Source organism: Ovis canadensis, chromosome 24 (assembly GCF_042477335.2).
Source record: "Ovis canadensis isolate MfBH-ARS-UI-01 breed Bighorn chromosome 24, ARS-UI_OviCan_v2, whole genome shotgun sequence".
Lineage (NCBI taxonomy): Eukaryota > Metazoa > Chordata > Mammalia > Artiodactyla > Bovidae > Ovis > Ovis canadensis.
This window is the reverse complement of record NC_091268.1, coordinates 42,515,916-42,541,449: the sequence shown is the minus strand read 5'-3', so window position 1 is coordinate 42,541,449 and position 25,534 is coordinate 42,515,916. Positions and strand designations below refer to the sequence as shown.

At 49.3% G+C, this 25,534-nt stretch overlaps 1 protein-coding gene and 1 long non-coding RNA gene across 3 annotated transcripts; both read right to left on the bottom strand.

The window, feature by feature from the left end:
- Nucleotides 1-408: 408 nt before the first annotated feature.
- LOC138429321 (uncharacterized) lies at nt 409-13,462 on the bottom strand. The gene is made up of 2 exons (XR_011252774.1): nt 11,686-13,462; nt 409-1,082 (listed from the first exon to the last, which is right to left on the bottom strand). It is a non-coding gene; the product is annotated as an uncharacterized lncRNA (long non-coding RNA).
- Nucleotides 13,463-13,937: 475 nt separating this feature from the next.
- Nucleotides 13,938-25,063, bottom strand: TRIM72 (tripartite motif containing 72). 2 transcript variants are annotated; one of them, XR_011252773.1, is made up of 8 exons: nt 24,767-25,021; nt 23,950-24,346; nt 20,672-20,767; nt 20,353-20,583; nt 19,864-19,886; nt 18,121-18,239; nt 16,316-17,024; nt 13,938-14,599 (listed from the first exon to the last, which is right to left on the bottom strand). XR_011252773.1 is itself a non-coding variant. In XM_069570683.1 (7 exons), exons 2-7 carry the CDS (start codon nt 24,337-24,339, stop codon nt 16,429-16,431), a joined length of 1,455 nt encoding a protein of 484 aa, XP_069426784.1. In that variant the 5' UTR covers nt 24,340-24,346; nt 24,767-25,063; the 3' UTR covers nt 13,938-16,428. The 2 variants fall into 2 exon arrangements, 1 of the variants encoding a protein (XP_069426784.1); XM_069570683.1 differs by having other exon boundaries at nt 13,938-17,024; nt 24,767-25,063.
- Between the last annotated feature and the right edge of the window lie 471 nt (nt 25,064-25,534).

Sequence of the window (25,534 nt, the reverse complement as noted above, 5' to 3'; positions counted from 1 at the left end):
ACACAGCTCTATTAACAGTTATCAGACCTCCCTGGTGGTCCAGTGGTTAAGAACCCATCTGCCAATGCAGGGGACACAGGTTCGCTGCCTGGTCTGGGGAGATTTCACATGCCATGGGGCAGCTAAGCCAGTGTGCCACAACTACTGAACCCACGGGCCCTGGAGGCTGCGCTCTGCAATGCGAGAAGCCGCCACAGTAAGAAGCCTGAGCACCGTAATCAGAGTAACCCCTACTCGCTGCAACATGAGAAAGCCTGCACACAGCAAGGAAGACCCAGTGCAGCCATAAACAAACAAATAATTTTTAAAAAAAGAATATAGACATCCAGAAATTTAAAAAAATAAATAAAAATAGTTGTCACTCTGGGATCTCAGTAAGTGTTTAAGAGGTTATTTCTCCCACTATTGTTTATTGAAGGCATTTTTAAAACTTTTTATTTTTTATAAAATTTTTAAAGGTTACACTCCATTTACAGCCATAATAAAATATTGGCTCGATTCACCATGTTGTACAATTCATCTCTGTAGCCTATCTTACACACAGTAGTTTGTACCTCCCACTCTCCTACCCTTATATTGCCCCTCTCCTCCTCCCCACTGGTAACCACTAGTTTGTCCCCTAGATCTATGAGCGTGTGAAGGCAACAATCTTGAATTATACAAATGTGTATTCCCAGGACTGAGCATGGTACGTGCCACATTAAAAGAGTTAAGCAAATCAGATTGAATAAATAAGTAACAGAAACTTCAGCTCTGGGCAAGACTTCCACTGGTCTGGGGTAACAAAGGGTAGAAAGAAGGAAATAGTGGAGAGACGAACTGAAGATATTATTGCAGGATGGGTCTAGCGCCTAGCACCTTAGTTCATACTGAAAACTCCTTTTCCTGGTGATAAATGTGCCAAAGAAGCCTGGGTAAACTATAGCAGGTGGCTCCATAGTGGTTTTGACTCTCAAATAATTACTCTGCAGATAGAAAAGTGTAAGAGCCATTGCAACAGCAAACTGGAGCAATCGCGTGGTCAAAAGCTGAGTGTCAGGGCCAAGGTCAGGGGAGGGAAAGAGGCAGGATCCTGATAGCACCTACAAAAGAGGAACATCTGGTTTCAGACACTTCCTGCTCACAGACAGAGCAAGAGGAAGTGGGATTGGAAGGGGGGCCCACCAGTGGGGATAGAAAAGCCAGGGGCTGGGGGTCTTTTTCCAGAATCTTGGATAATGAAGCTTATTCGGGAGGTAGAAACATCTCAGAAGTAAAACACTGAGTCTAGAAGCGAACTGGAATTTGAGAAAATGTTGGAATCATGTCCAGTTAGAACACAGGATGGAAAGGTGGATCTTGACAACGTTTAGAAAGTAGAAATGGAAAACAAACTCAGATTGAGGTCTAAATATAAGATTTAAGTGATGAATCTGAAACAAGACAACTAATAAGGTAGCAACAACAGATATATATGGAGGATTAACTTTCAGAAATAGGATATAGTTTTATTAAGCACTAAAGCACATTTTGAAAAAAAATTCCAATTTTATGCCACACAAGGGCAGAAATGGGGAGATCCCTGGTGATCTAGTCAATGGTTAAGACTCAGCATTTTTATTGCCCCAGCCTGGCTTCAATCCCTACTTAGGGAACTAAGATCCTACAAGCTGTGCAGCATGGTCAAAAAAAAAAAAAAAAGACAGAAGTGATACAAGTGATACTGCCATATTCTCTGATCATGCTACATTAAGGTAAAAAGTAGAAAATATTTTAAAAAACAACTAAAAAATGCCAAATTTTGAAAACTGAAAAATGGAAAAACAGAACACATAGTAAACACACAATATAACATATTATATTTTAAAGTAATAATAATAAAACCAGAACAGCAATTGACATTATGTGAGTATTTACTCTGTGCCAGGCACAGTTCTAAGTGCTTTGGATGTGTTAACTATCCAGTCTTAATAGAAATCCTATGAAGAAGATATTATTATCCCCATCTCGTAGATGAAGAAACTGAGACACCCAGAAGTTAAGTATCAAGTTTTACAGCAGAGCTTATGTCCGTTAGAATGCTTTGGGGTACAAATTAAGAGAGATTCTAACTCAAGCAATAGTCAACGTATCCTGCAGTCACTCAATTGTGTCCAACTCTTTGAGACCCGATGACCTGCAGCCCACCAGTCTCCTCTCTCCAAAGGACATTTTTCAGGCAAGAATACTGGAGTGAGTTGCCACACAGAACAAAAGCAGAGGGGGTCTCCAAAGCCAGGTATGCAGCAGCTTAGTGGCATTATTAAGGATCCAGCGATTTTGTGTCATTTATTTTTTTACTTTTAAAAAAAATCCTTTTTATGTATGGCAAAAACCACTACAATATTGCAAAGTAATTAGCCTCCAATTAAAATAGAAAGAAAAAATCTTTTTTAACATCAAAAGCATTTTGTATTGGGGTACAGACGATTAACAATGTTGTGATAGTTTCAGGCGAACAGCGAAGGGACTCAGCCACACAAATACACGTAACCATTCTCCCCCATACTCATCAATTCTTCGGGGCTCAGCTTTCTTCACAGTCCAACTCTCACATCCATACATGACCACTGGAAAAACCATAGCCTTGACTAGAGGGACCTTTGTTGGCAAAGTAATGTCTCTGCTTTTGAATATGCTATCTAGGTTGGTCATAACTTTCCTTCCAAGGAGTAAGCGTCTTTTAATTTCACTGCTGCAATCACCATCTGCAGCGATTTTGGAGCCCCCCAAAATAAAGTCTGCCACTGTTTCCACTGTTTCCCCATCTATTTCCCATGAAGTGATGGGACCAGATGCCATGATCTTAGTTTTCTGAATGCTGAGCTTTAAGCCAACTTTTTCACTCTCCTCTTTCACTTTCATCAAGTGTATACATATATCAAAACATCACATGTACATATAAACATACACAATTTTTATTTATAAATTATACCTCAATAAAACTGGGGGGAAATGAAAAAAACACACCCTTTCTGGAATCTAAAAAATAAAACAAAATCATGGACAAAAAATAGAAATAGACTCACAGTGTTGGAGCCGCTGGGAGGAGGGCAAGAACCTCATCTTGAACCCCTTAACAAAGAACGTGAACTCTGCCTGAACCCTGTTAACCATCAAAGTACAGGTTAGGTTGTCTCAGTCAGTTAGACTAACAATTTCGCCAGCACCTGAATGTTGTAATTGTTAATTCTTCCACACCTGCATGTTGTAAAACTAATTACTAACATGTAACCAGGCATGCAGCAGAGGGTATAAAGTCCTCCAAAATCATCGGGGTCCTGCTGGGAACGAATTCTCCTTGGACCTGCTAGCATAATAAACTGTACTCCACTGTCTTGAGTGTCCTCCAAGGAGTGTTTTGCAACTCCAGATTCTACAACAACAGATATGGAGAATAAACTAGTGGTTACCACTGGGGAGAGGAAAGGGGGAAGGGGCAAAGTAGGGGATAGGGGAGAAAGCAGTATAAATTATATAAACTACTATGTATAAAGTAAATAAACTACAAGGACATGTTGTAAGCACAGGGAAAATAGCCAATAAAATAACATTTTATAATGACTATAAATGGAGTATAATCTATAAAAATGTTGAATGTCTATGTCATACATCTGAAATGAATAAAATATTGTAAATCAAATGTACATCAATAAACAAAATGAAGTTAATCAAAATAAAATGGAAATTCTCCGGTGGTCCAGTGGTGAGAATTTCATACTTTCAATGAAGGGGGCCAGGGTTCTATCCCAGGTTGGGGAACTAAGATTCTGCTCAGAGCGTGAACAAAACAAAAATAGAAATTAAAAATAAAATTAAAAGTAAAGTAAAATTAAATTAAAATTTAAAATACACTCTTTATTGGCCACCTTTCCTCCCCACCCTTCTATCAGTGATCCCTGTACCTCCCTCCTTATACTAGAAGTCCTTGTCTCGTGATCTGCTTCAAGGAGAACAAAAGCCAAGGCAGAGGCAGATGGTAAGCAAGAATGAGGAAACTGCTTCAAGGAAGCCAGCTGTCTGCCACGTGAAATGTTGCTGAGACATAGAGATGGAAACAGAAGAATGTCCATTAGATTTAGCAACACAAAGACGAGAAGGCCATTGCAGAGGCATGAGGCGTGTGAAAACCAAGCTGCTGCGGCTTGAAGAGCAAGCTCAAAACAGAAAAACAAAGAAATCAGTGTGGTTGCCACACCAGGAAGAGGGTGGGGTGATGGCCTCGGGGAGTGGGGCCACAGAGTATGATAGATAAGATGGACAGATATACACTTGTTGGAACCCCTAGAGTGTCTGGATGTACCTAGAGGAGATTTTTAGACACCTGGCAGAGGCTGGTGACTGGATTAGGTATAACCTCTAACAGAACCAAAGAAAAGAAAAGAATTTATTATCGAGAAAACAAAATGCTACACAAGAGAGAAAAAGAAATCAAAATACATTAGATAACTTGGCCATGAATAGCATATACATAGTCATCATAATATAAAGTCAGAATAGAGGTGAAAAAATAAAAAAATTAAAATAAAGTCAGAATATTGATTTAATAAAAAACTAAACACAATGGGATTTCCCTGGTGGTCCAGTGGTTCCTCAGTGCTCCCAGTGCAGCAGGCCCAGGTTTCATCCCAGGTTGGGGAACTAAGATCCCACATGCCAGCAAAAGGCAACCAAATAGATTAAAAAAAAAAATTTTTTTTAATAAAGATTTAACTATATTGGGAAGGTTTCCCAGGTGGCACAGAGGTAAAGAATCCACCTATGATACAGGAGACTTGGGTTCTATCCCTGGGTCAGGAAGATCCTCTGGAGAAAGGAATAGCTACCCACTCCAGTATTCTTGCCTGGAGAATTTCATGGATGGAGAAGCCTGGCAGCCAACAGCGCATGGGATCAAAGAGTCAGACAAAACTGAGTGACTGAGTACACGTGTATCATGAAGATGTAAGAAAGAGAAAGTGATGAAAAATCATCTCCCATTGTAGAAAGACCCAATGAAAGTTAAAGTGTGAGTTGCTCAGTCATGTCCAACTCTTTGCAACCACATGGACTGTAGCCCACCAGGCTCCTCTGTCCATGGGATTCTCCAGGCAAGAATACTGGAATGGGTTGCCATGCCCTTCTCCAGGGGACCTTCCCAACTCAGGGACTGAACCCACGTCTCCTGCATTTCAGGCAGATTCTTTACCATCTGAGCCACCAGGGAAGTCCCAGAAAGACCCAATAAATACTGCCTAAAAATCAAGAATCTGTCTGCAAAGCAGGAGACCCAGGTTTGATTCCTGGGACTGGAAGATCCCCTGGGAAAGGATGGGCTACCCACTCCAGTATTCATGGGCTTCCCTAGTGGCTCAGATGGTAAAGAATCTGCCTGCAATGTGAGAGACCTAGGTTTGATCCCTGGGTGGGGAAGATCTCCTGGAGGAGGGCGCGGCAACCCACTCCAGTGTTCTTGTGGAGAATTCCCATGGACAGAGGAGCCTGATGGGCTGCAGTCCATGGGGTCACAAAGAGTCAGACACGACTGAGTGACTAAGCACACAAAAATTAAGAAGTGGCATTATAAGCATATTACTCAGAGTTATGAAGATAAATACCAAAATTAACAAAAGCGAATGCAAGCCAGGGGAAGGGGAGGAAAATGAGGAATGATAGGCTTTTTGTAACAAAATATACCTATTTGACTCTTTAGCCCAAAGTTCTTCAAACTTTTCTGAATGTCACCACGGTAAAAAAAAAAAAAAAAAAAAAACCTGAATTTTACTTTACGACCCAGTACAGACATTCAAGTACTAAAAAGGTTGTAGATCCATGGAATTTCTAATATACTACTGGTTAGCATGAAAACCAGAGAATTCAGGTTTTAAACACTGCATAACTTCCCCAGCAATTTCACTTTTAGGTATTTAACAAAACACATTTAGCACATTTGTGCCAAGAGACACATGCTAGAATATTCACATCCATTCTATTCATAATGACTGAAAACTGGAAATGAGTCAATGGCCAACAATAAGAGAATGGGCAAATAGAACATTTTACAGTCAGTGCAATACCCTTGATGAATCCTAGTAAAATATGTTAAGTGGAATTAGTAGGTTACTGGTATTACATGGTGCTTGCTGATTTTGTTAGGTGTGATAATGGTAATATGGTTATGCTAGGAAATGTCAACAGCTTTTAGAAATGAGTATTAAAGAATGTACAAGTGATTAAATGTAAAATTTTTTAACATCTGAATTGTAGTCTTTATTCAAGTCACATTTACAAATTTATGTCTCCTAATATGACAAGGTGGCTCTTTAACACATGCTCTGCCAATTTATATCAGCAGTAGGAAGGGCTTGGATGAAATGATAAGATGACTAAGATTCACAGGAAAAGAGAAAGGAAAACATGAGTGATGAAGCAACTGTGGCAGAATCTTGTTCATGGCTGAAGATGGTTGATGGGTACATAGAGATCCACGTTATTTTACTCTGTTTTGTGGGTTTGAAATTTCTGTAACAATGAAATTATTAATAAACAAGCCAGTCTCAGAAAACAAAGTATTTTCATGCTTCTTTTATACATTTCAGAAGCCCAGTAAAGTGAAACTAAAGACATCTGTGATCATTAAAAGAAAAAAAGAGCAAGGAAATTGAAATCACAAATCCAGGCTAGTGGTCCCCTCTGAGAGGCAGGCAGGGGATGGGACAGGGGAGAAGACTCTGTGAGGAAGTTCTTAGAAATAAGCTGTGTTGGGTTAGATGCCAGTTTCACAGGTGCTCAATTTTTAAAAAATTTTTATTTACTTATTTATTTTTGGCTGACTGGATCTTTGCTGCTGTGTGTGGACTTTCTCTAGTTGCAGCAAGCGGGGGCTACTCTTTGCTGTGGTGCAAGGACATCATAGTCAACAAAAGAGTTTGAAATGCAGTACTTGGATACAGTCTCAAAAATGACAGAATGATTTCTGTTCGTTTCAAAGGCAAACCACTCAGTAGCACAGTACTTCAAGTCTATGCCCTGACCAGTAACACTGAAGAAGCTGAACAGTTCTACAAAGACCTACAGGACCTTCTAGAACTAACACCCAAAAAAAGATGTCCTTTTCATTATAGGGGACTGGAATGCAAAAGTAGGAAGTCAAGAGATACCTGGAGTAACAGGCAAATTTGGCCTTGGAGTACAGAATGAGGCAGGGCAAAGGCTAATAGAGTTTTGCCAAGAAAATGCACTGGTCATAGCAAACACCCTCTTCCAACAACACAAGAGAAGACTCTACACATGGACTCACCAGATGGTCAATACTGAAATCAGATTGATTACATTCTTTGCAGCCAAAAATGGAGAAGCTCTTTACAGTCAGCAAAAACAAGACTGGGAGCTGATTCTGGCTCAGATCAAGAACTCCTTATTGCCAAATTCAGACTTAAATTGAAGAAAGTAGGGAAAACCACTAGGCCATTCAGGTGTGACATAAATCAAATCCTTTACAATTATACAGTGGAAGTGAGAAATAGATTCAAGAGATTAGATCTGATAGAGTGCCTGAAGAACTGTGCATGGAGGTTCGTGACATTGTACAGGAGACAGGGATCAAGACCATCCCCAAGAAAAAGAAATGCAAAAAAGCAAAATGACTGTCTGGGGAGGCCTTACAAATAAATAGCTGTGAAAAGAAGAGAAGCAAAAAGCAAAGGAGAAAAGGAAAGACATACTCATTTGAATGCAGAGCTCCAAAGAACAGCAAGGAGAGATAAGAAAGCCTTCCTCAGTGATCAATGCAAAGAAATATAGGAAAACAATAGAATGGGAAAGACTAGAGATCTCTTCAAGAAAATTAGGGATACCAAGGGAACATCTCATGCAAAGATGGGCTTGATAAAGGACAGAAATGGTATGGACCTAACAGAAGCAGAAGATATTAAGAAGAGGTGGCAAGAATACACACAAGAACTATACAGAAAGGATCTTCATGATGCAGATAACCACGATGGTGTGATCACTCACCTAGAGCCAGACATCCTGGAATGTGAAGTCAAGTGAGACTTAGGAAGCATCACTACAAACAAAGCTAGTGGAGGTGATGGACTTCCAGTTGACCTATTTAAAATCCTAAAAGATGATGCTGTGAAAGTGCTGCACTCAATATGCCAGCAAATTTGGAAAACTCAGCAGTGGCCACAGGACTGGAAAAGGTCAGTTTTCATTCCAATCCCAAAGAAAGGCAATGCCAAAGAATGCTCAAACTATGCACAATTGCATTCATCTCACACACTAGTTAAGTAATGCTCAAAATTCTCCAAGCCAGGCTCCAACAGTACTTGGACCATGAACTTCCAGATGTTCAAGCTGGATTTAGAAAAGGCAGAGGAACCAGAGATCAAATTGCCAACATCTGCTGTATCATCGAAAAAGCAACAGAGTTCCAGAAAAACATCTATTTCTGCTTTATTGACTATGCCAAAGCCTTTAACTGTATGGATCACAACAAACTGTGGAAAATTCTGAAAGAGATGGGAATACCAGACCACCTGATCTGCCTCTTGAGAAATCTGTATGCAGGTCAGGAAGCAACAGTTAGAACTGGACATGGAACAACAGACTGGTTCCAAATAGGGAAAGAAGTACATCAAGGCTGTATATTGTCACTCTGCTTATTTAACTTCTATGCAGAGTACATCATGAGAAACGCTGGACTGGAAGAAACACAAGCTGGAATCAAGATTGCCGGGAGAAATATCAATAATCTCAGATATACAGATGACACCACCCTTATGGCAGAAAGCAAAGAAGAACTAAAGAGCCCCTTGATGAAAGTGAAAGAGGAGAGTGAAAAAGTTGGGTTAAAATTCAAGGTTCAGGAAATGAATATCATGGCATCTGATCCCATCACTTCATGGCAAATAGATGGGGAAACAGTGGAAACAATGATAGACTTTATTTTTTTGGGCTCCAAAATCACTGCAGATGGTGACTGCAGCCATGAAATTAAAAGATGCTTGCTCCTAGGAAGAAAAGTTATGACCACCCTAGACAGCATATTAAAAAGCAGAGACATTATCAACAAAGGCCCATCTAGTCAAAGCTATGGTTTTTCCAGCAGTCATGTATGGATGTGAGAGTTGGACTATAAAGAAAGCTGAGCGCTGAAGAATTGATGCTTTTGAACTGTGGTATTGGAGAAGACTCTTGAGAGTCCCTTGGACTGCAAGAGGATCCAACAAGTCCATCTGAAAGGAGATCAGTCCTAGGTATTCATTGGAAGGACTGATGCTGAAGCTGAAACTCCAATACTTTGGCCACCTCATGCAAAGAACTGACTCATCAGGAAAGACCCTGATGCTGGGAAAGATTGAAGGCAGGAGGAGATGGAGATGACATAGGATGAGATGGTTAGATGACATCACCGACTCAACGGACATGAGTTTGAGTGAACTCCGGGAGCTGGTGATGGACAGGGAGGCCTGGCGTGCTGCTGTCCATGGGGTTGCGAAGAGTAGGAGCGACTGTGTGACTGAACTGAACTGACTGAACTGAAGCACTTCTCATCACAGTTGCTTCTCTGGTTGCAGAGCACAGGCTCTAGGCACCAGCTTTGGTAGCTGTGGCTTAGCTGCCCCTCGGCATGTGAGATCTTCCCAGACCAGGGATCGAACCTGCATTGGCAGATAGCTTCTCAACCACTGGGCCACCAGGAAAGTGCCAGTGCTCAGATTTTTTAATAAGTACGTAACATGAGACAAGATAGGTACACATAGACCATTTGATGATAGTGGACTAGTAAAGTGTTGTGCATAATCCAATTTTGTGCACCTGAGGTTTAAAAGCAGTATATGGGACTCACAAATACAGAGACCAAACTAGAGCTTACCAACAGGGAGAGGGAAGGGCAAAGAAGCAAGATAGGGGTATAGGATTAAGAAATATAAACTACTATGTATAAAATGTGTGTCCAAAATAAATAATTTAATTAAATATATGGTTTCTGTGCTGGAGATCTTATACCTGCAAAAGTATAAGTAATGTCTCAAAAAGAATTCTGAAGTGGGAGTTAGGAAACAGATTTCCCAGTATTTTTTGTTCATTTGTTCTAATTCCTGTGGCTAATTCCTGGGAGCTGACTCAGTTTCCTCACCCATAAAATTAGCAATTTGGCCGAATCATTCCTGAAGTGCCTGTTAAGGAAGGAAAGTTGGGACTTCCCTGGCAGTCCAGTGGTTAAGACTCTGTGCTTCCAACTTAGAGGATGTAGGTTTGATCGCTGGTCAGGGAACTAAGATCCCACATGCTCTGCAGCCAAAAAAAAAAAGAATGAAAGAAAAAAACAAAGACGGAATACTGGACAGGGAAGCAAAAGTACAACAGGTGTCTCTAGCAATAAGTTTCCAGTGCCCCCCAGTAGTGGAAAAACCTCCTCCCATAACACCCTCCCCCAGGGTCCCACCTCCTGATTCCCACCCATCCTCTTTCCAGGACCCTGGATCTGGCCTCCACTCTTCCCTGCTTCCTCACTCTTGGATCACCAGTGACAAGCCTATTCCCCATGTCCCCACACCCAGCATCTGCCCCTCAATCCCTCTTCTCCTCCCAGAAACCCAGTCATTCTGGTCTAGCCTTTAGTCATTCTAGGGAAATTTATTCTGCCTCCAGTTCCTGAAGTCCAGTGCCAGGCTTGATGGTGTGTGAAGCCACCTCCACACTCCCTTCTCCAGGCCTAGATGGTGCTCCCAGGCCCCTAGGTGCAGGCAGGGCCCAAGAGGATGACTTAATCCTCACAGCAGGGGTGACTCAGGCCAAAGGATCAGCCAGGGAGCCTGCTTGGCTGCTGTGTCCCTCCCAGGTCAGTTCCACTTGTCCCCTTGTCCTCTTTCTCTCTCACCCACATCTAGGAACTGAGAATCCTCTAGAAGCCCTTCTGCTGCCTTCACTTTTTTTTTTAATTTATTTAATTGGAGGATAATTACTTTACAATATTGTGATGGTTTTTGCCATACATCAACATGAATTGGCCATAGGTATACATGTGTCCCCTTCTCCTGAACCCCTCTCTCACCTCCCTCCCCACCCCATCCCTCCAGGTTGTCACAGAGCACCGGCTTTGGGTTCCCTGCATCATGCCTCAAACTCCCACTGGCGATCTATTCTACATACAATAATGAATATGTTTCAATACTATTCTCTCAAATCATCCCCCCCTTTCCTTCTCCCACTGAGTCCAGAAGTCTGTTCTTTACATCCGTGTTTCCTTTGCTGCCCTGCATGTAGGATCGTTGGTACCATCTTTCTAGATCCCATATATATGTTAATACACTATTATTTGTCTTTCTCTTTCTGGCTTACTTCACTCTGTATAATAGGCTCTAGGTTCATCCACCTCCTTAGAACTGACTCAAATGTGTTCCTTTTTATAGCTGAGTAACATTCCAGTGGAGCTTCCCAGGTGGCTCAGTAGGTAAAGAATCTGTCTCTAATGCAGGAGACTCAGGAGACACAGGTTCGATCCCTGGGCCGGAAAGATCCCCTGGAGGAGAGCATAGCAACCCACTCCAGTATTCTTACCTAGAGAATCCCAAGAACAGAGGGGCCTGGCAGGCTACAGTTCACAGGGTCGCAAAGAGTCAGACACGACTGAGCACACACACATGCTAAGTCTTAGGACCTCCACTACTTAGTACCTACCCTAGAGAAGCCCTTGCATGTGTGCACAGAGACATATCCACAGATGTTCACAGCAGCACTGTCTGTAATAACAATGGTTAGAGATAAAATACCAGTTAATCAGGGAATGATGAAGCAAGTTAGCACACAGTCACATGGTGGAATACTACACAGCAATCAAAAAGGAGAAGGTTCTTTCTGCACAGGAACGTGGACAAATCTCCTGACTGACTGAACTGAAAAAAAAAAGACATTGCAGAATATGCAGAATAATGCGTCATATTCATGTAGAGTATGACATCATTTATATAGAAAGAAAAACACTATATTATATATTATCTGTGGGACACATAAATGCACAGAAAGTCCTAGAAAACTACTCATTAAACTGACAACAGGGATCATTTCTAATGAGCAGACTGCTGCTGCTGCTGCTGCTGCTGCTAAGTCGCTTCAGTCGCGTCCAACTCTGTGTGACCCCATAGACGGCAGCCCACCAGGCTCCCCCGTCCCTGGGATTCTCCAGGCAAGAACACTGGAGTGGGTTGCCATTTCCTTCTCCAATGCATGAAAGTGAAAAGTCAAAGTGAAGTCGCTCAGTCGTGCCCAACTCTTAGCGACCCCATGGACTGCAGCCCACCAGGTTCCTCCGTCCATGGGATTTTCCAGGCAAGAGTACTGGAGTGGGGTGCCATTGCCTTCTCCGGAGCAGGCTAGTGAGATGCTAGTTGTTGTGAGCCCTAATTGTTGTGAGCCTTTATCTAATTTATGAAGATAAATTAGATAAAGGAGATACTGGATATAAACTTATTGAGGGGCTTCCCTGGTGGCTCAGTGTTAAAGAATCCACCTGCCAATGCAGGCGACATGAGTTAAATCCTGGATCTGGGACAGTCCCATACACCACAGAGCAGCCACGCCCGTGCACCATGACTATTGCGCCTGTGCTCTGGAGCCTGGGAGCTGCAGCTGCTGACGCCCGCATGCCCTACAGCCTGTGCTCCACAACAAGAGAAGGCACTGCTGTGAGAAGCCCGCACACCCCAACTTGAGAGGAGCCCCTGCTCATCACGCTGCAGAAAAGCCCACACAGCGACGAAGACCCAGCACAGTCAAAAATAAAGAAAACATTTTAAATAAAAATAAAGTTGTTGACACATAACAAGCTCTCAGTAAATGTTTTTATCTGCAGTTCAGCATGGCCCTGGCAGGCGCTAGTTTTCTTGGACACTCAGGAGTCAGGAGGCACCGGAAACCTCTCTGCAGCCAGTTGTGATGAGTTCCCAGGGTCTCCATGAAGGGGAAGAACTCAGGGAGGAGGTTCTGGTCCTTTTCTAGAGGAATCCATCTCTCTGTCCCCATTGCACCTTCCTCTAGCCCCAGGGAGATTCTGGCTGAGCCAGGTGGTCCCCAGCCAACAAGGAACACCCAGATGAGGCAGGGTTTCCCATAAACTCGCCCCATGCTGACTGCCTTTGGCTCAGGGACTCCATCTGTCACAGTCAGCCAAGGGCAAGTCACCGGGTCATTCCTCTCAAGGCACACAGCCCAAGCCAGGATAACTTTCCATAGAAAGAACATGCAAAGACTGTGAAAAGAAGTTCCCTGCTGTAACTCCAACTCAAGGAACAGATGGCTGAGGGCAGCAGCAGAAGAGCGGTGAGACCCTTCCCTGCCCTTCTGCACAGAGCCCAGTTCCCAGCCAAAGACCAAGTGTGGTAGCGGCACAAAGGTGGGCTCGGGGACACCCAGGGCTCCTCTGAGGGGCAGCTCTCTGGAGGAGTCCCCACAACAGTCCCTCCAAACTCCCCTCTCTCCTTCACTCTGGGTCAGACAGGGATCGTGACCTATGGCCCCATTTTCTCTTTCACAGGCATCTTCCCTCAAAACAATCCAGGCACACTGAATCCTGTCTTGGCCTCTGCTTCTCACAGTCCCTTCTTCCTAGAAAGGGCCTAGGACCACCTGGGCACCAACCGCCCTCCGCAGACACCTACGACAGGGATTCAGCTCAGTGGTTGCACATTGTATGAAGGTGCTGAAGTCAAGAGAGAATAAGCACGTTGGTGTTGGGACTTCCCTGGTGGTTGAGAATCTGCCTCCCGCTGCAGAGGACACAGGTTTGATCCCTAGTTGGGGAGCTAAGATCCCACAGGCTGCCAAGGACCTAAGCCCATGCGCCACAAGTACTGAGCCCAAGTGCCACAAGTACTGAGCCCGAGCACCACAACTAAACACCCCACGTGCCGCAACTAAAATCAGATGCAGCCTAATAAACAAATGAATTTTTTTTAATGTGGTATTTCTGGAGAATATTGTAGGTGAGTAGGGAAGGGAAGGGAATAAGCCATTCCTAGCTGAGAGTTGTGTAATATGGGGGATGCAGGGACCCCAAGAGTTCAGAGTTCAGTAGGGCCAGAGTGTAGACGTATGTGAACAGAAGGCATAAGATGAGGCTGGAGGGGGACTTCCCTGGCAGTCCAGTGGTTTGGACTCTGGACTTTCACTGCAGAGGGCCTGGGGTTCAATCCCTGGTGGGCAAAATAAGATCCCACAAGCCTCCTGCAAGCAACTTGGAATCCTTGGAAGTTTTGACAACTGAATCACATGACCATACTTGGAATTTTAGAAAGATTTGATGGGTCCATCAAGACTGAAGGCTGGACAGGCAATGAGAAGATTGTCATTGTTTACTTGCTCAGTCTTGTCCAACTCTTCGTGACACCATGGAATATAGCCTGCCAGGCTCCTCTGTCCATGGGATTTCCCAAGCAAGAATATTGGAGAGGGTTGCCATTTCCTTCTGCAGGGGATCTTCCTGATCCAGGGATCAAACTCGCAACTCCTGCATAGGCAGGCAGATTCTTTACCCCGAGGCACTGGAGAAGCCCCCAAGAAAGGAAGTGAAAGTGTAGTCACTCAGTTGTGTCCAACTCTTTGTGACCCCGTGGACTGCAGCCCACCAGCCTCCTCTGTCCATGGGATTCTCCAGACAAGAATACTGGAATGGGTTACCATTCCCTTCTCCAGGGGATCTTCCCAACCCAGGTATCGAACCCTGTTCTCTAGAACTGCAGACAAAAATTCTTTATCATCTGGGTCACCCATACTGCCTAGCAATACATCAGTCGTCTCCTGACACAGATTTAATTAGGAAGGAGTCAGACTGTAATCGCGTTTATTCACGCCGCTGGACTTGACCATCAACGAATCATCCCTTCACTTAACAGTTTTATTTTCTAACAAGAAAGAGCTTCTCAGATGAATTCTCTCTTGTGTCCCAGAGCCAGGGCGCAACAGGCCTTCCTCTTGGAGACGCAGCCAGGGGCGCACCCCCAGCCAGATCCTTTCTTACCCTACACCTTCCTCTCCCCTCCACCCCCAGAAAATTCCCACACTGGCATCAGTTGCCAGAGGGTCCCAGACCTCACACAGCAGCAGCAGTAGCGACCCCACTGGTGAAAGGAAATGGCCCAGGCCTTCATCCTTCCTTAGGATGGGAGGGGCAGCAGTCCCACCTGCCTGAACCCCCAAAGCCTCTCCCTCCAGGGAAGAGGGGCTCCCACTCTTGGCTTCAGTGGTTCTTTTAGACCCAAAGGCCTAAAAACATGTTCACACTTAAGGAAGCAACTCAGGGAGGGAGGGTGATAAGATGGGGGCTTCCTCTCCTTCACAAGCAGCAGGGCCCAGGGCAGGGCTAGCATCAGGCTCTTTCTCTTGGTTGGCAACTGAGGGGATGGTGTCCTCCACACCTGAGACACTCAGTCAACATAATCCGGAGGCAAAGGGCAATAAATGGGGGGTCAGTTTATTCACCCAGCAAAGGCTCTGGCTTCCCAGGTGGCACTAGTGGTGAAGAGCCCGCCTGCCAATGCAGGAGACGCAGGTCCGATCCCTGGGTCAGGAAGATCCCCTGCATGAGGGTGTGGCAACCCACTCCAGTATTCTTGCCTGGAGAATCCCATGGACAGAGGAGCCTGGTGGGCTGCAGTCCACAGGGTCGCAAAGAGTCGGACACAACTGAAGCAGTTTGGCACACAGGCTCTGACAGTTTTTAAATGGCTGTGGCCTGGAGGAATGTATTTTGGGTTTTCTACGCATCATGGCTGACAGCTTTGTGATAAGTCTGTGTAAGAGCAAGCTGACTGAACAGAAGGCCGGCTGAGTTAGCAACGCTTCAGGTGTGATCCAGCTTGTGAGAGGCAGCATCAGTGGCCCCTGAGGACTTGCTAGAAAGGCCCACTTTTGAGCCATCCCTGACCTACTGAACCAGAAATTCTGCCCTCTGGGCTTTAGCCAAGGCATTCCGAGGTGCTCTGAAAAGGTGACCTTGGTGCATATGCTCCAGTTGGAGAATCACCCCAGTGGAAGGCCTCTTGCCGTGGTGAGACCAGACCCGACTTCGGAGGCCCCCCAAGGCGGAAAGGAGCGGGAGGCTTCCGGGCCTCCTGACTCCCACAGAGTTCTCGAGCTCCTCCCCTCCCTCCTCCCCAAGCCCCCTGACCCTTCCTCAATCTCAACTTCTTCCCTGATCGCTGGTGTTTCCAGGTTCGCCAGCTAGAGTTTCTCCACTGACCTGACTTCAGGTCTCCCCTTCCCATCACCACCCCAACCCCTGGCTGGCTGTCCCCTGCACATGCCAACCGCCAACTTCTCAGAATGTTTGGAGTCCCGTCCCCAACCCCCTCCGCCCTGACTTCAACCCCCGGCGACCCAGACCAGGCCGGCAGGGCCCCCCACCCCTCCCCGAACCCAACCGCCAGCTCAAGCCTCCGAGCCCGAGCCGGAGCCGCCGCCGACTTCGGGCCCCACGAGCAGCAGCGGCTGCGCATTTTTGCCCTTGTCGTGCCAGCACACGTCGAAGAAGGGGTACACGGGCCCCGGCAGGCGCTCATGGAAGGCGAAGAGCAGCTCCAGCGCGTCGGGGTCGCTGGCGTCGTAGAAGGAGAGGACGCCGTCGCCGAAGCTCAGGTAGATGCCAATGCGCGTGGGCCGCCTCTCCGGGGTGCGCAGCGCGCGCGGTTCCTTGGCTTCAACGTGAGCCTCCAGGATCTTGCCGTCGCGCAGCCCGAGCAGCCAGAGCCCCTGCGAGGGCACCGCGTGCAGCCTGCCGCGGCGACCGGCCTGGGCGCCGATCACGCCCAGCGCCCAGCGCGGCTTGTCGCCCACCTCCACCTCCCAGTAGTGCTCGCCCTCGGAGAGCAGCTGGTGCGTCACCACCGCCACCGCCTTGTCGAACTGGCGGGGGTCCTCTCCGGCTGGCGGCGCCTTTTGCTCCGAGCACTCCACGCGGCGGCCCGAATTGGACAGCACCAGGCTCGGGTGGGCCGTGCTCGGGTCAAAGGTCAGCTCCTGCAGCGCTGCCACCGAAAGGAAGCGAGTCAGACCCCGCGGATGGGCTTCCCTGAGAGCCTTCTCCCAACCCGCCTGTTGGGGGCGCAGCTCCTCTCATCCTCCCAGCATCTCTGGGCAGTGAGCCCCGCCTCGGCTTCCTGACTCGGGCCAAAGGCCACACCTCTCAGGGCTTCAGTTTGTTCAGCTGTAAAATGAGGCCATAATTCCCTCCTTCCAGGGTTGTGGGGAGGACTAAGTGGATACAAGGCCGTGGCACTCACCATCTAAGGCCTTAGAGCAGGAGATAGTCAGGAAGCCTGGTCCTAAGCTAGTCTCAACCTCACCCGGCTGTGTGGCCAAGTCAGGTTTGACCAGTCTCTGGGCCTTAGTCTTCTCTTGGCTAAAGCAGAGGTCCCTCCATTCCCCCCAGTGAGGCCGGGTATATATCTGCTGGAGCTCTAGCTCCCCAATGGGCTCTAGCTCTTGCAGAGAAAAAGCCCTTGGGTCTCCCAGGCCAGAGGCCAGAGTCAGTGTCTGACCCCAGGGTTCCAGCTCCGCAGGTCCTCAGCTCCCAGTGAGCAGGGCGTATCATCCCCACTTGTGGGGCACAGCAGGGGCAGGGCAGATCCATGGGTCTTGCAGGGATCAGACCCAGGCCCCAGCTTCCCCTGCTGCCGGCAGCAGCATTCTTTCAGTAAGCAGGACTTACTGTCAGGACTTCCCTGGTGGTCCAGAGGCTAAGACTCTGCACTCCCAACGCAGGGTGCCTGAGATTTGATCCCTGGTTGGAGAACTAAATCCCACAGCCAGGAACTAAAGACTCCACGTGCCACAGTGAAGATGGAAGAGCCTTTATGCCCAACTAAGATCCAGTGGCACGGCCGAAAAAAAAACCAGTGCCCTCTCCATGTCAGTCAGCCACCCGAAAACCCCATGCGCTTTAAAGGCCTTCTCTGAGCACAGGTTACAAGAGTGCTAACCCCGAGGGAAAGGGGCAGTGGGCACCTTCTAGGGTGATCTCCCCAGTTGGGATTGAGAGGCCTCTCTGTATGTGGCTGGGGCCTCCCATCAACCACAGCATCACAAGCACAAACCCAGGGTGGGCCCCTCCCCTCCCAGTACCTGGCATCAGAGCCCGGAACATCTTCCTCCACACCTGGAATTTGAAGTCATCTGAGATGATGGGCAGCTGGATGTCTAGACGGGCAGGTGGTGGTGACTCTGCCAGGATCTTCTGCAGCCTGGGGGTGGGGAGAGGGGAGGAAGGGTCGGTGAAGGGACTCCCTGGAAGAGGCACAGAGTAGGAGGAGGGCAAGGGGCAGTAGCTAGAAGACAGGAGGAAGGAGCTGTGGTCAAGTTCCAGGATGTGCCCCTCCCCCATCATACCCTGGTTTAAAGCTCTTCTGTTTTCATTTGTTTGGAAAGATAAAAAAGGTGTGGAGATGGATGGTGGTGATAGTTACACAGCAATGTGAATGTACTTAATGCCACTGAACTTAAAAGGTACCCTAAAAAAAAAAAAAAAGGTTAAAATGGGGAATTTCCTGGCAGCCCAGTGGTTAAGACTCTGCCCTTTCACTGCTGATCCCTGGTCAGGAAACTAAGATCCTGGAAGCCACACAGTGAGTCCAAAAAAAAAAAGGTTAAAATGGTAAATTTTACGTTATATTTTGTTGTTTTTATTGTTTAGTCTCTAAGTCATGTCCAACTCCTTTGTGAGCCCATGGACTGTAGAAGACCAAACCAGCCAATCCTAAAGGAAATCAGTCCTAAATATTCATTGGAAGGACTGATGCTGAAGCTGAAACTCCAATACTTTGGCTACCTGATGCAAAGAACTGATTCATTGGGAAAAAAACACTGATGCTGGGAAAGATTGAAGGCAGGAGGAGAAGGGGATGACAGAGGATGAGATGGTTGGATGGCATCACTGACTCAATGGACATGAGTTTGAACAAGCTCCAGGAGTTGGTGATAGACAGGGAAGCCTGGCTTGCTGCAGTCCCTGGGGTCACAAAGATGGACACAACTGAGCAACTGAATTGAACTGGGGTAGGGTTAGGGTTAGTCCATGGGATTTTCCAGGCAAGAATACTGGAGTGAGCTGCCATTTCCTCCTCCAGGGGATCTTCCTGACCCAGGGATTGAACCCATGTCTCCTGCATTGGCAAGCAGATTCTTTACCACTAAGCCACCAGGGAAGCCCATGTATATTTTACCAGTATTTTTTCAAAGCCTTCTCTTGGGATAAGGTCCAGCTCCTCCCCTCTTCACAGTTTGGCCCCTTCCAGCCACACCAGTTTCATCTTCACTTCCTCTTAGCAGTCTGCACTTGCTGTTCCCTCTGCCTCCAATGCTCTTCCACCAACTCTTTACTTGCATGCTATGTCGCTTCAGCCATGTCTGACTTTTTGCAACCCTATGGACAGTAGCCCACCAGCCTCCTCTGTCCATGGGATTCTCTAGGCAAGAATATTGGAGTGGGTTGCCATGCCCTCTTCCAGGGGATCTTTCCAACCAGGGATCAAATCCACGTCTGACGGGTTCTTTACCGCCAGCACCACCTGGGAAGCCTGTTCACTCCTTCAGCATCCACCTCTAACGTGCACACCTTTGGAAAGCCTGGCCCCGCCACCACCCCCAATCCCACCCCCACCCCTCAACAGCAGCACTGAGTGATGCCTGCCCACATCTGTCTCCAGCAGTGGTCTGGGAGGTCCCTGAGGAGAAAGACAGGTCAAGTTCATATCCGCACAAAGTGCAGGGGAGTCCCAGTGGACTGAATGAGAGGAGAGGGTGAACCAGCCAGTGTCCCTGGCAGACAAGGGCAAGATGGGAAAGGGGGCAGGGCCAGGTTGATCTCACCTGCTGATCACCAGGCAGTATTTCTGGAATGAGAGAAAGAGAGAATGGAGGTGAGCAGGCAGGGGGGACACTGGGGGCTTCTGAGGCTGGGGCAGAACACAGAAATGCTGGGTGCGGGGTCAGGAAGAATCAGAAAAGACAAAAGAAACCCAGAATTAAAGGCCACCCCTAGCCCTTTACTGTGGCGTGAATTAGAAAAAATACACCCTTCCTCAAGAAACTAATTCCACCTGATAAAAAAGTGTCCTAATAAAAATGAAGACCTGCAAAGTCTCTGATACGAATGATGCCCCCTTAGATACAGCGTCCTTGGGCAGTGCCCCACCTAAACATCCAGAAGGGTCATCCTGGGGCTCACCCCTCCTTGGTGTGTGACGCTGGCTCATCCTTGCCTGTCTCTGTACCTCGGGCTCCCTACGTGACAACGGAATGAGGTCTCCAAAGCCTAAACCCTGGCTGAGGGGCAGAGGGAAGCCATCCAATGCTCACCATGAGGAACTCTGTCTGCGGCTTGTCTGCCACCTCCTCCAGCACCTTCTCCATCTGCCGCAGCTGTTCCAGGTAAGAGTTCAGGCTCCCCAGCTCCCGCCGCAAGGCGACCCCCGCCTCACCCCGCACTCGCTCAGCTTCACGGTCCAAGGAGCCCTCCAGGGCAGCCAGGAACAAACGCATCTTGCCCAGTTGTTCGCCCACTGCCCCCCTGAACTGACGCACCGTCTCCTAGGGGGGCAGACAGGAAAGAGCATTTGGCTGGGGACCCCCAGCCTGGACCCCCAGTCCCCGGGCTCTGCTGGGACGAGTCCCTCACCTCCACTTCCAGCAGCTGATGCTCCAGCAGGGCCACACTCTTCTCCTTCCGCATACAAGCCTCCTGCAGCTGTATCTTCTGCTGTGGGAGCTGCGTCTGGTGGGGGGAGGGCAGATATAAAGAAGTGATGCGACCGCCCTCCTCCCCCACCAAACCCACACCTCCCCACCTTAACCCGCCCCCTCTGGCTCAGCCTCAGTGCCAGCTCCTCTTCCAGCCAGGCTGGCAACTTATCATGCCCCAAACACATTTGCTGGTCTCAAGCACTTGCCAGTACCAGTTCTGAGATCTGGAATGTCCCCCCTTCCCATTGTCTATCTCCATTAAGTCCTCCCCGGCCTTGTCTTTCCTGATTGCATCCCCCCAGCAGGCAGCCCTTCAGCATAGATCTTTGGGAAGACAATTATCACAGATGTAGTTGGTTTCCTCCCCCGGAAAGGTAAGGGCTTGGCACATAGCGGGTTTCAGGGGGTAGTGGAGGATGTGTACAAGAGACAGGCAGCCTCCTCCTATTCCTGCCCTTCACCCTATACCTAAAAGCAGAATCTTAGCAAAACCCTCTAACCGGCCTCCCTGCACACTCGTAGGCTCTGAGGGTAGTAGTGTAGTGTGAGTTGCTCAGTCGTGTCTGTCTCTTTGCGACCCCATGGACCCACCAGGCTCCTCTGTCCATTAGATTCTCCAGGCAAGAATACTGGAGCCATTCTCTTCTCCAGGAGTTCTTCCCAACCCAGGGATCAAACCCAGGTCTCCTGTATTGCAGGCGGATTCTTTACTGTTTGAGCCACCAAACAGGGTTTCCCTGGTTCTGAGGGTAGGCAATTGAATAAAAATGTCTTCTGGGACTTCCCTGGCAGTCCAGTGGTTAAGACTGTGAGCTGCCAATGCAGGGGGCATAGGTTCTATCCCTGGTTGAGGAACTAAGATCCCACAGGCAGTGCAGCATGGCCAAAAGCTTAAAAACAATGTCTTCTGCATGGACAAACCAAACAAACCTGTGGGCCAGCTCCTACTCTAGGTCTGTCTGTTTGGGATCCTGAAATGCAGGCATAGGGGAGTTCCTAATACCTGCAGCCAAAGCCAGCTTGCTGGGAGGTGCATGGCCCTGAAATCAGACTGTTCCAGTCCTGTTGCCCTGACTTCCAACCTCAATTTTCCACTTTTGCAGAATGGGAACGGTTATCCCCCACCTACCTTACCTATGGTTTTGGGGACAAATTGGCAGCCTCCTCCCCACCTTCCCTAAAGGAAACTAGGAGACCCTCTAAGTACTGTTGGCTGTGAGTCCCCACCGAAATTGGACCATGGGCTACTGCGGCCGGCTGCCAGGTCAGTCTCCTTCCCCAGACATCTCCCAGGGCCACAGCCCTGTCTGCTGTTGGGCAGGGTAGCCCTGGAGGCTCTCAGCCATCTGAGGTGAGATGAGCCATCATCATGGGTGACAGAGCTGAGCCATGGGGACCAAGCACGATGGCACCGTAGAGGCTAGGGGCTGAACAGAGAAGGCTCTTGGAACATCCCGTGGTGAGGAGGTGTGGGGAGCAGTGCTTGACACAGTGCATGATGGGTCTCACCAACAGGCTGGTGTCCTTCTACTCCGAGGCAAGCAGGAGGAGGCCACATGACTTTGGGGGTTGTGAGTCCCCTGATGCCCAGCAGATCCCATCCAATCACTCTTGAGTCTTGGCACGTATTCTCTGGACCAACCCATCTTCCTCCCCAAGGACCCAGGTGTTCTGCTTTACCCCAGGTTTCTTGTCCATCATGTGGCTCAGATGATAAAGAATCTGCCTGCAACGTGGAAGTCGTGGGTTCGATCCCTAGGTTGAGAAGATTTCCTGGAGAAGGAAATGGCAACCCGCTCCAGTATTCTTGCCTGGAGAATTCCATGGACAGAGGAGGCTGGCAGGCTACTGTCTATGGGGTCACAAAGAGTCAGACACACTTTCACTTTTCCCCCTCCTTCCAGGAATCTCTACTTCAGACCTCCAGCTACCTCCTCCCTGGGGCTTAGAGTGGACTGATGCAGACTCTGAAAGACTGTATCCTAACCCGCCTGCCCCTTTGAGCCTTCTGGGCTCCCTGGTGCCCCGTTCCACTTCATGGACTCTCTTCTCTTTTTGCAGATAAAGATGGTTGAGGATAGGCATTCTGGGGTCACCAGCAGAGGGGAGCCTGGGTTGGGTGGGCTCCTGGGAGGAGGAGCCTCCTGCAGTGGGCTAGGGGACTACAAGCCAGCACCCCAAGGGACTGGCAAGGCTGGAGGGGGAGGGATGGTGAGTCTGGGCCCCTGGAGGATTTGGGGGGCCTAAGGGTGGGGTCTACCCCATCTAGAAGTCTGGAGACCAAGGAGAAGTGTCTTGCAACGCTGAATTTATGGGCAAAGATTACCCGCCCCCGACTCTCAACAGCTGCCTGAAGAGAGTGGCAGCTTCTCCATCGCAGAGACGGTGGACTGCTCCAAGCCTCCGGACCCCGCCTCCGCCAAGCCCTGCACCTGTCGTTTATTCTTCCAACAACCCTATAAATGGCTTCATGACATATCTCCCTGGGCCCGTGTATACACATACACTCCTGTAGCTCTACACGCGTGTGATCTGCCACACGTACGCCAGGCGAGCCAGCGTGTGCCTGCGTCTCCATTTGCCAGTGTCTGGGCATCCGCAGAGATGGCAAACCTAGGGGGCGCGCACAACTGTGTGTGGAGGCTGGAGGCGTTCGGAACTTCCAGCTCCAACACAAAAACAGCCTGCACTTGGGTCTCGGTACCAACTCGGGGCTGTGCACAGAGCTGCCCGCGCAGGCGTGCCTTGGCCTCCCAGGTCCCTTTGGGTGAGGCTCCATCTGGTAACTGTCAGGTCATTACAAGCTTGGCAGCTCCAGGGGAGCAGGAGGGGGGCGGTCCGGGACAGCGAGGCCCCTCTTATCCAGGGCTACGCCCAGCAGCCGAGCCTGTTCGCGTGGGCCGCGGGCACCGACCCTGTCCTCCGCTAGGGCCCCAGCGAGGCAGACTCCGCTCTGCTGCTGCGCTCCTCTCGCATCCCCGCGTGCGCTCCAGTGGCCGCGCTGGTCTCGCCGAGGCCGGTCTCCGAGCGCTTCTTCCAGACTCTGGTCTCCGTCAGGCTCCGCCTTCAGCTCATCTTCCCTAGACGCCCCGCCCCGCCCGCGTCCCTGGCATCTCCAGGCGCCCCGGGCCCTGAAGTTGAGGTCGGATAGTCCCGACCCCGACCGGTCCAACCATCCCATCCGACCCCGACCCCCGCCGGAGGGGCCCGCACCTTGAGGCGCGCGTGGGCTTCGGCGGCCGGCAGCAGGCGGTGGCCGCGGTGAGAGCCGAGCGAGGCGCACACGCCGCACACGAGCACGCGGTCCTGCTCGCAGTAGATGCTCAGCGGGTCCAGGTGCTCCTCGCAGTGGCCCTGCGGCACCTGCGCCAGCCCCTCCACCAGACGCGCCAGCTGCAGGTTGGTGCTGAGCGCCTGCGGCCGCGTGGGGGCCTGGCAGCTCGGGCAGAGCACCGTGCCGTCCTCCGCCGGCTCCCTGGCCACGCGGCTCAGGCAGGCGCGACAGAAGCTGTGGCCACACTCGGCCGTTACGGGCGCGTCGAACAGCTGCAGGCACAGCGGGCAGGACAGCTCCTGGTGCAGGAGGCCGGGCGCGGCCGACATGGCGGGCCTGCATGGAGGAGGGGTCCGTCAGGGAGGCGAGACCGGGCCCAACCGCCAGAGGCCTCTCAACCCACACAGAAAGGGACTCTGGCTCAGGCCAAGGGAGAAAGGGAGACTCCCTTTCAGGCCCAAAGGCAACCTCAACTGGTTTATCTGTCCCAGCCCACCCCACCCAAATAGCCCCTGTCAGGGACCTGGCTCAACCCCCCCTTCCTCAACTTGAGGCTGGCTTTCATACCCTGTCCTACCCCCAAGTGTCCTTCCCCTGACTTGGCCCCTGGCCTCAGCCCCAATCCCAAATCCTCCAGAGTCCCTGCCCTCTCCTCTTCTCTCACCCCTCCAGGACTCGCAGCAAGCCCCTGTGCCCCTGTCCCTCCCCTTCCCCTTATCCCCAGCCACCATCCCCCACCAGGACCCCTGGACTCACAGGTCTGGCTGGAGATCTTGGCTAAAAAGAGACTCCCAAGAGGCCCAGTCAAGGTCAAGCCTAACTGTAGGTGGCTCAGAGCTGTGTCTCAAGAGAAGCAAGCACCAAGCTCAGAGCAAGGTCGTGGGACACCACGGGTGATGGGCGCACGGTGAAGAGCAGACAGACCCTCCCAGGCTGAGCCCTGGCCCCAGGACTATATATAGGTTGCCCAGCCTATCCCCTCACATCACTTCTGGAAACTGCTCTAAAAGTGAGGACTGAGCAGTCAGCGGACAAGCGTCACATGGCAAAGCCACCTGTTGTGGCCCATCACACTCTGCTGTCCCCTGCCCAGCCTGGAGCCAGAACTCAGAGCTAGCAGAGAGACAGGGCCTCTGAAACCACGGAAAAGACAGAAACCTGATTGGCAGGAGTCTCCGCTTTCTCCCCAACCTCACCATTTCCAGCCTCCCCTGTTGCCTGCCTGTGGCCCCTCCCCAGCTTATCACCCACTGATTCCCCAAACTTAAGGCACAAAGTCACACGGGACAGAATCTCCTCCAACCCCAAAAGCCTTCCTTCCTGCAGGACTGAGGGGACGCTCTTCCCCCAGCTGGAGTTTCCAGTGCTCAGCACAAGCCCTAGGGCCACGTGGGCCTCCCTCAGTGCTCAGGAAAGGAATGACAGAGGGACAGTTGAATTAATGAATGAGCTATATCCAGGGCCAGAGGTCGAAACTCGATCCTGCTCTGGGAGCCTCGAGGCTTATCCTTCAGATCTCAGTGT

Coding starts and splice junctions, on each gene's coding strand:
- TRIM72 (XM_069570683.1), bottom strand. CDS start 24,339: ATGTCGGCCGCGCCCGGCCTCCTGCACCAGGAGCTGTCCTGCCCGCTG. Junction 20,584..20,671: donor ATCAGCTGCTGGAAGTGGAG/GTGAGGGACTCG, acceptor CTGCCCCCCTAG/GAGACGGTGCGTCAGTTCAG. Junction 17,025..18,120: donor GTTCCGGGCTCTGATGCCAG/GTACTGGGAGGG, acceptor TTTCGGTGGCAG/CGCTGCAGGAGCTGACCTTT.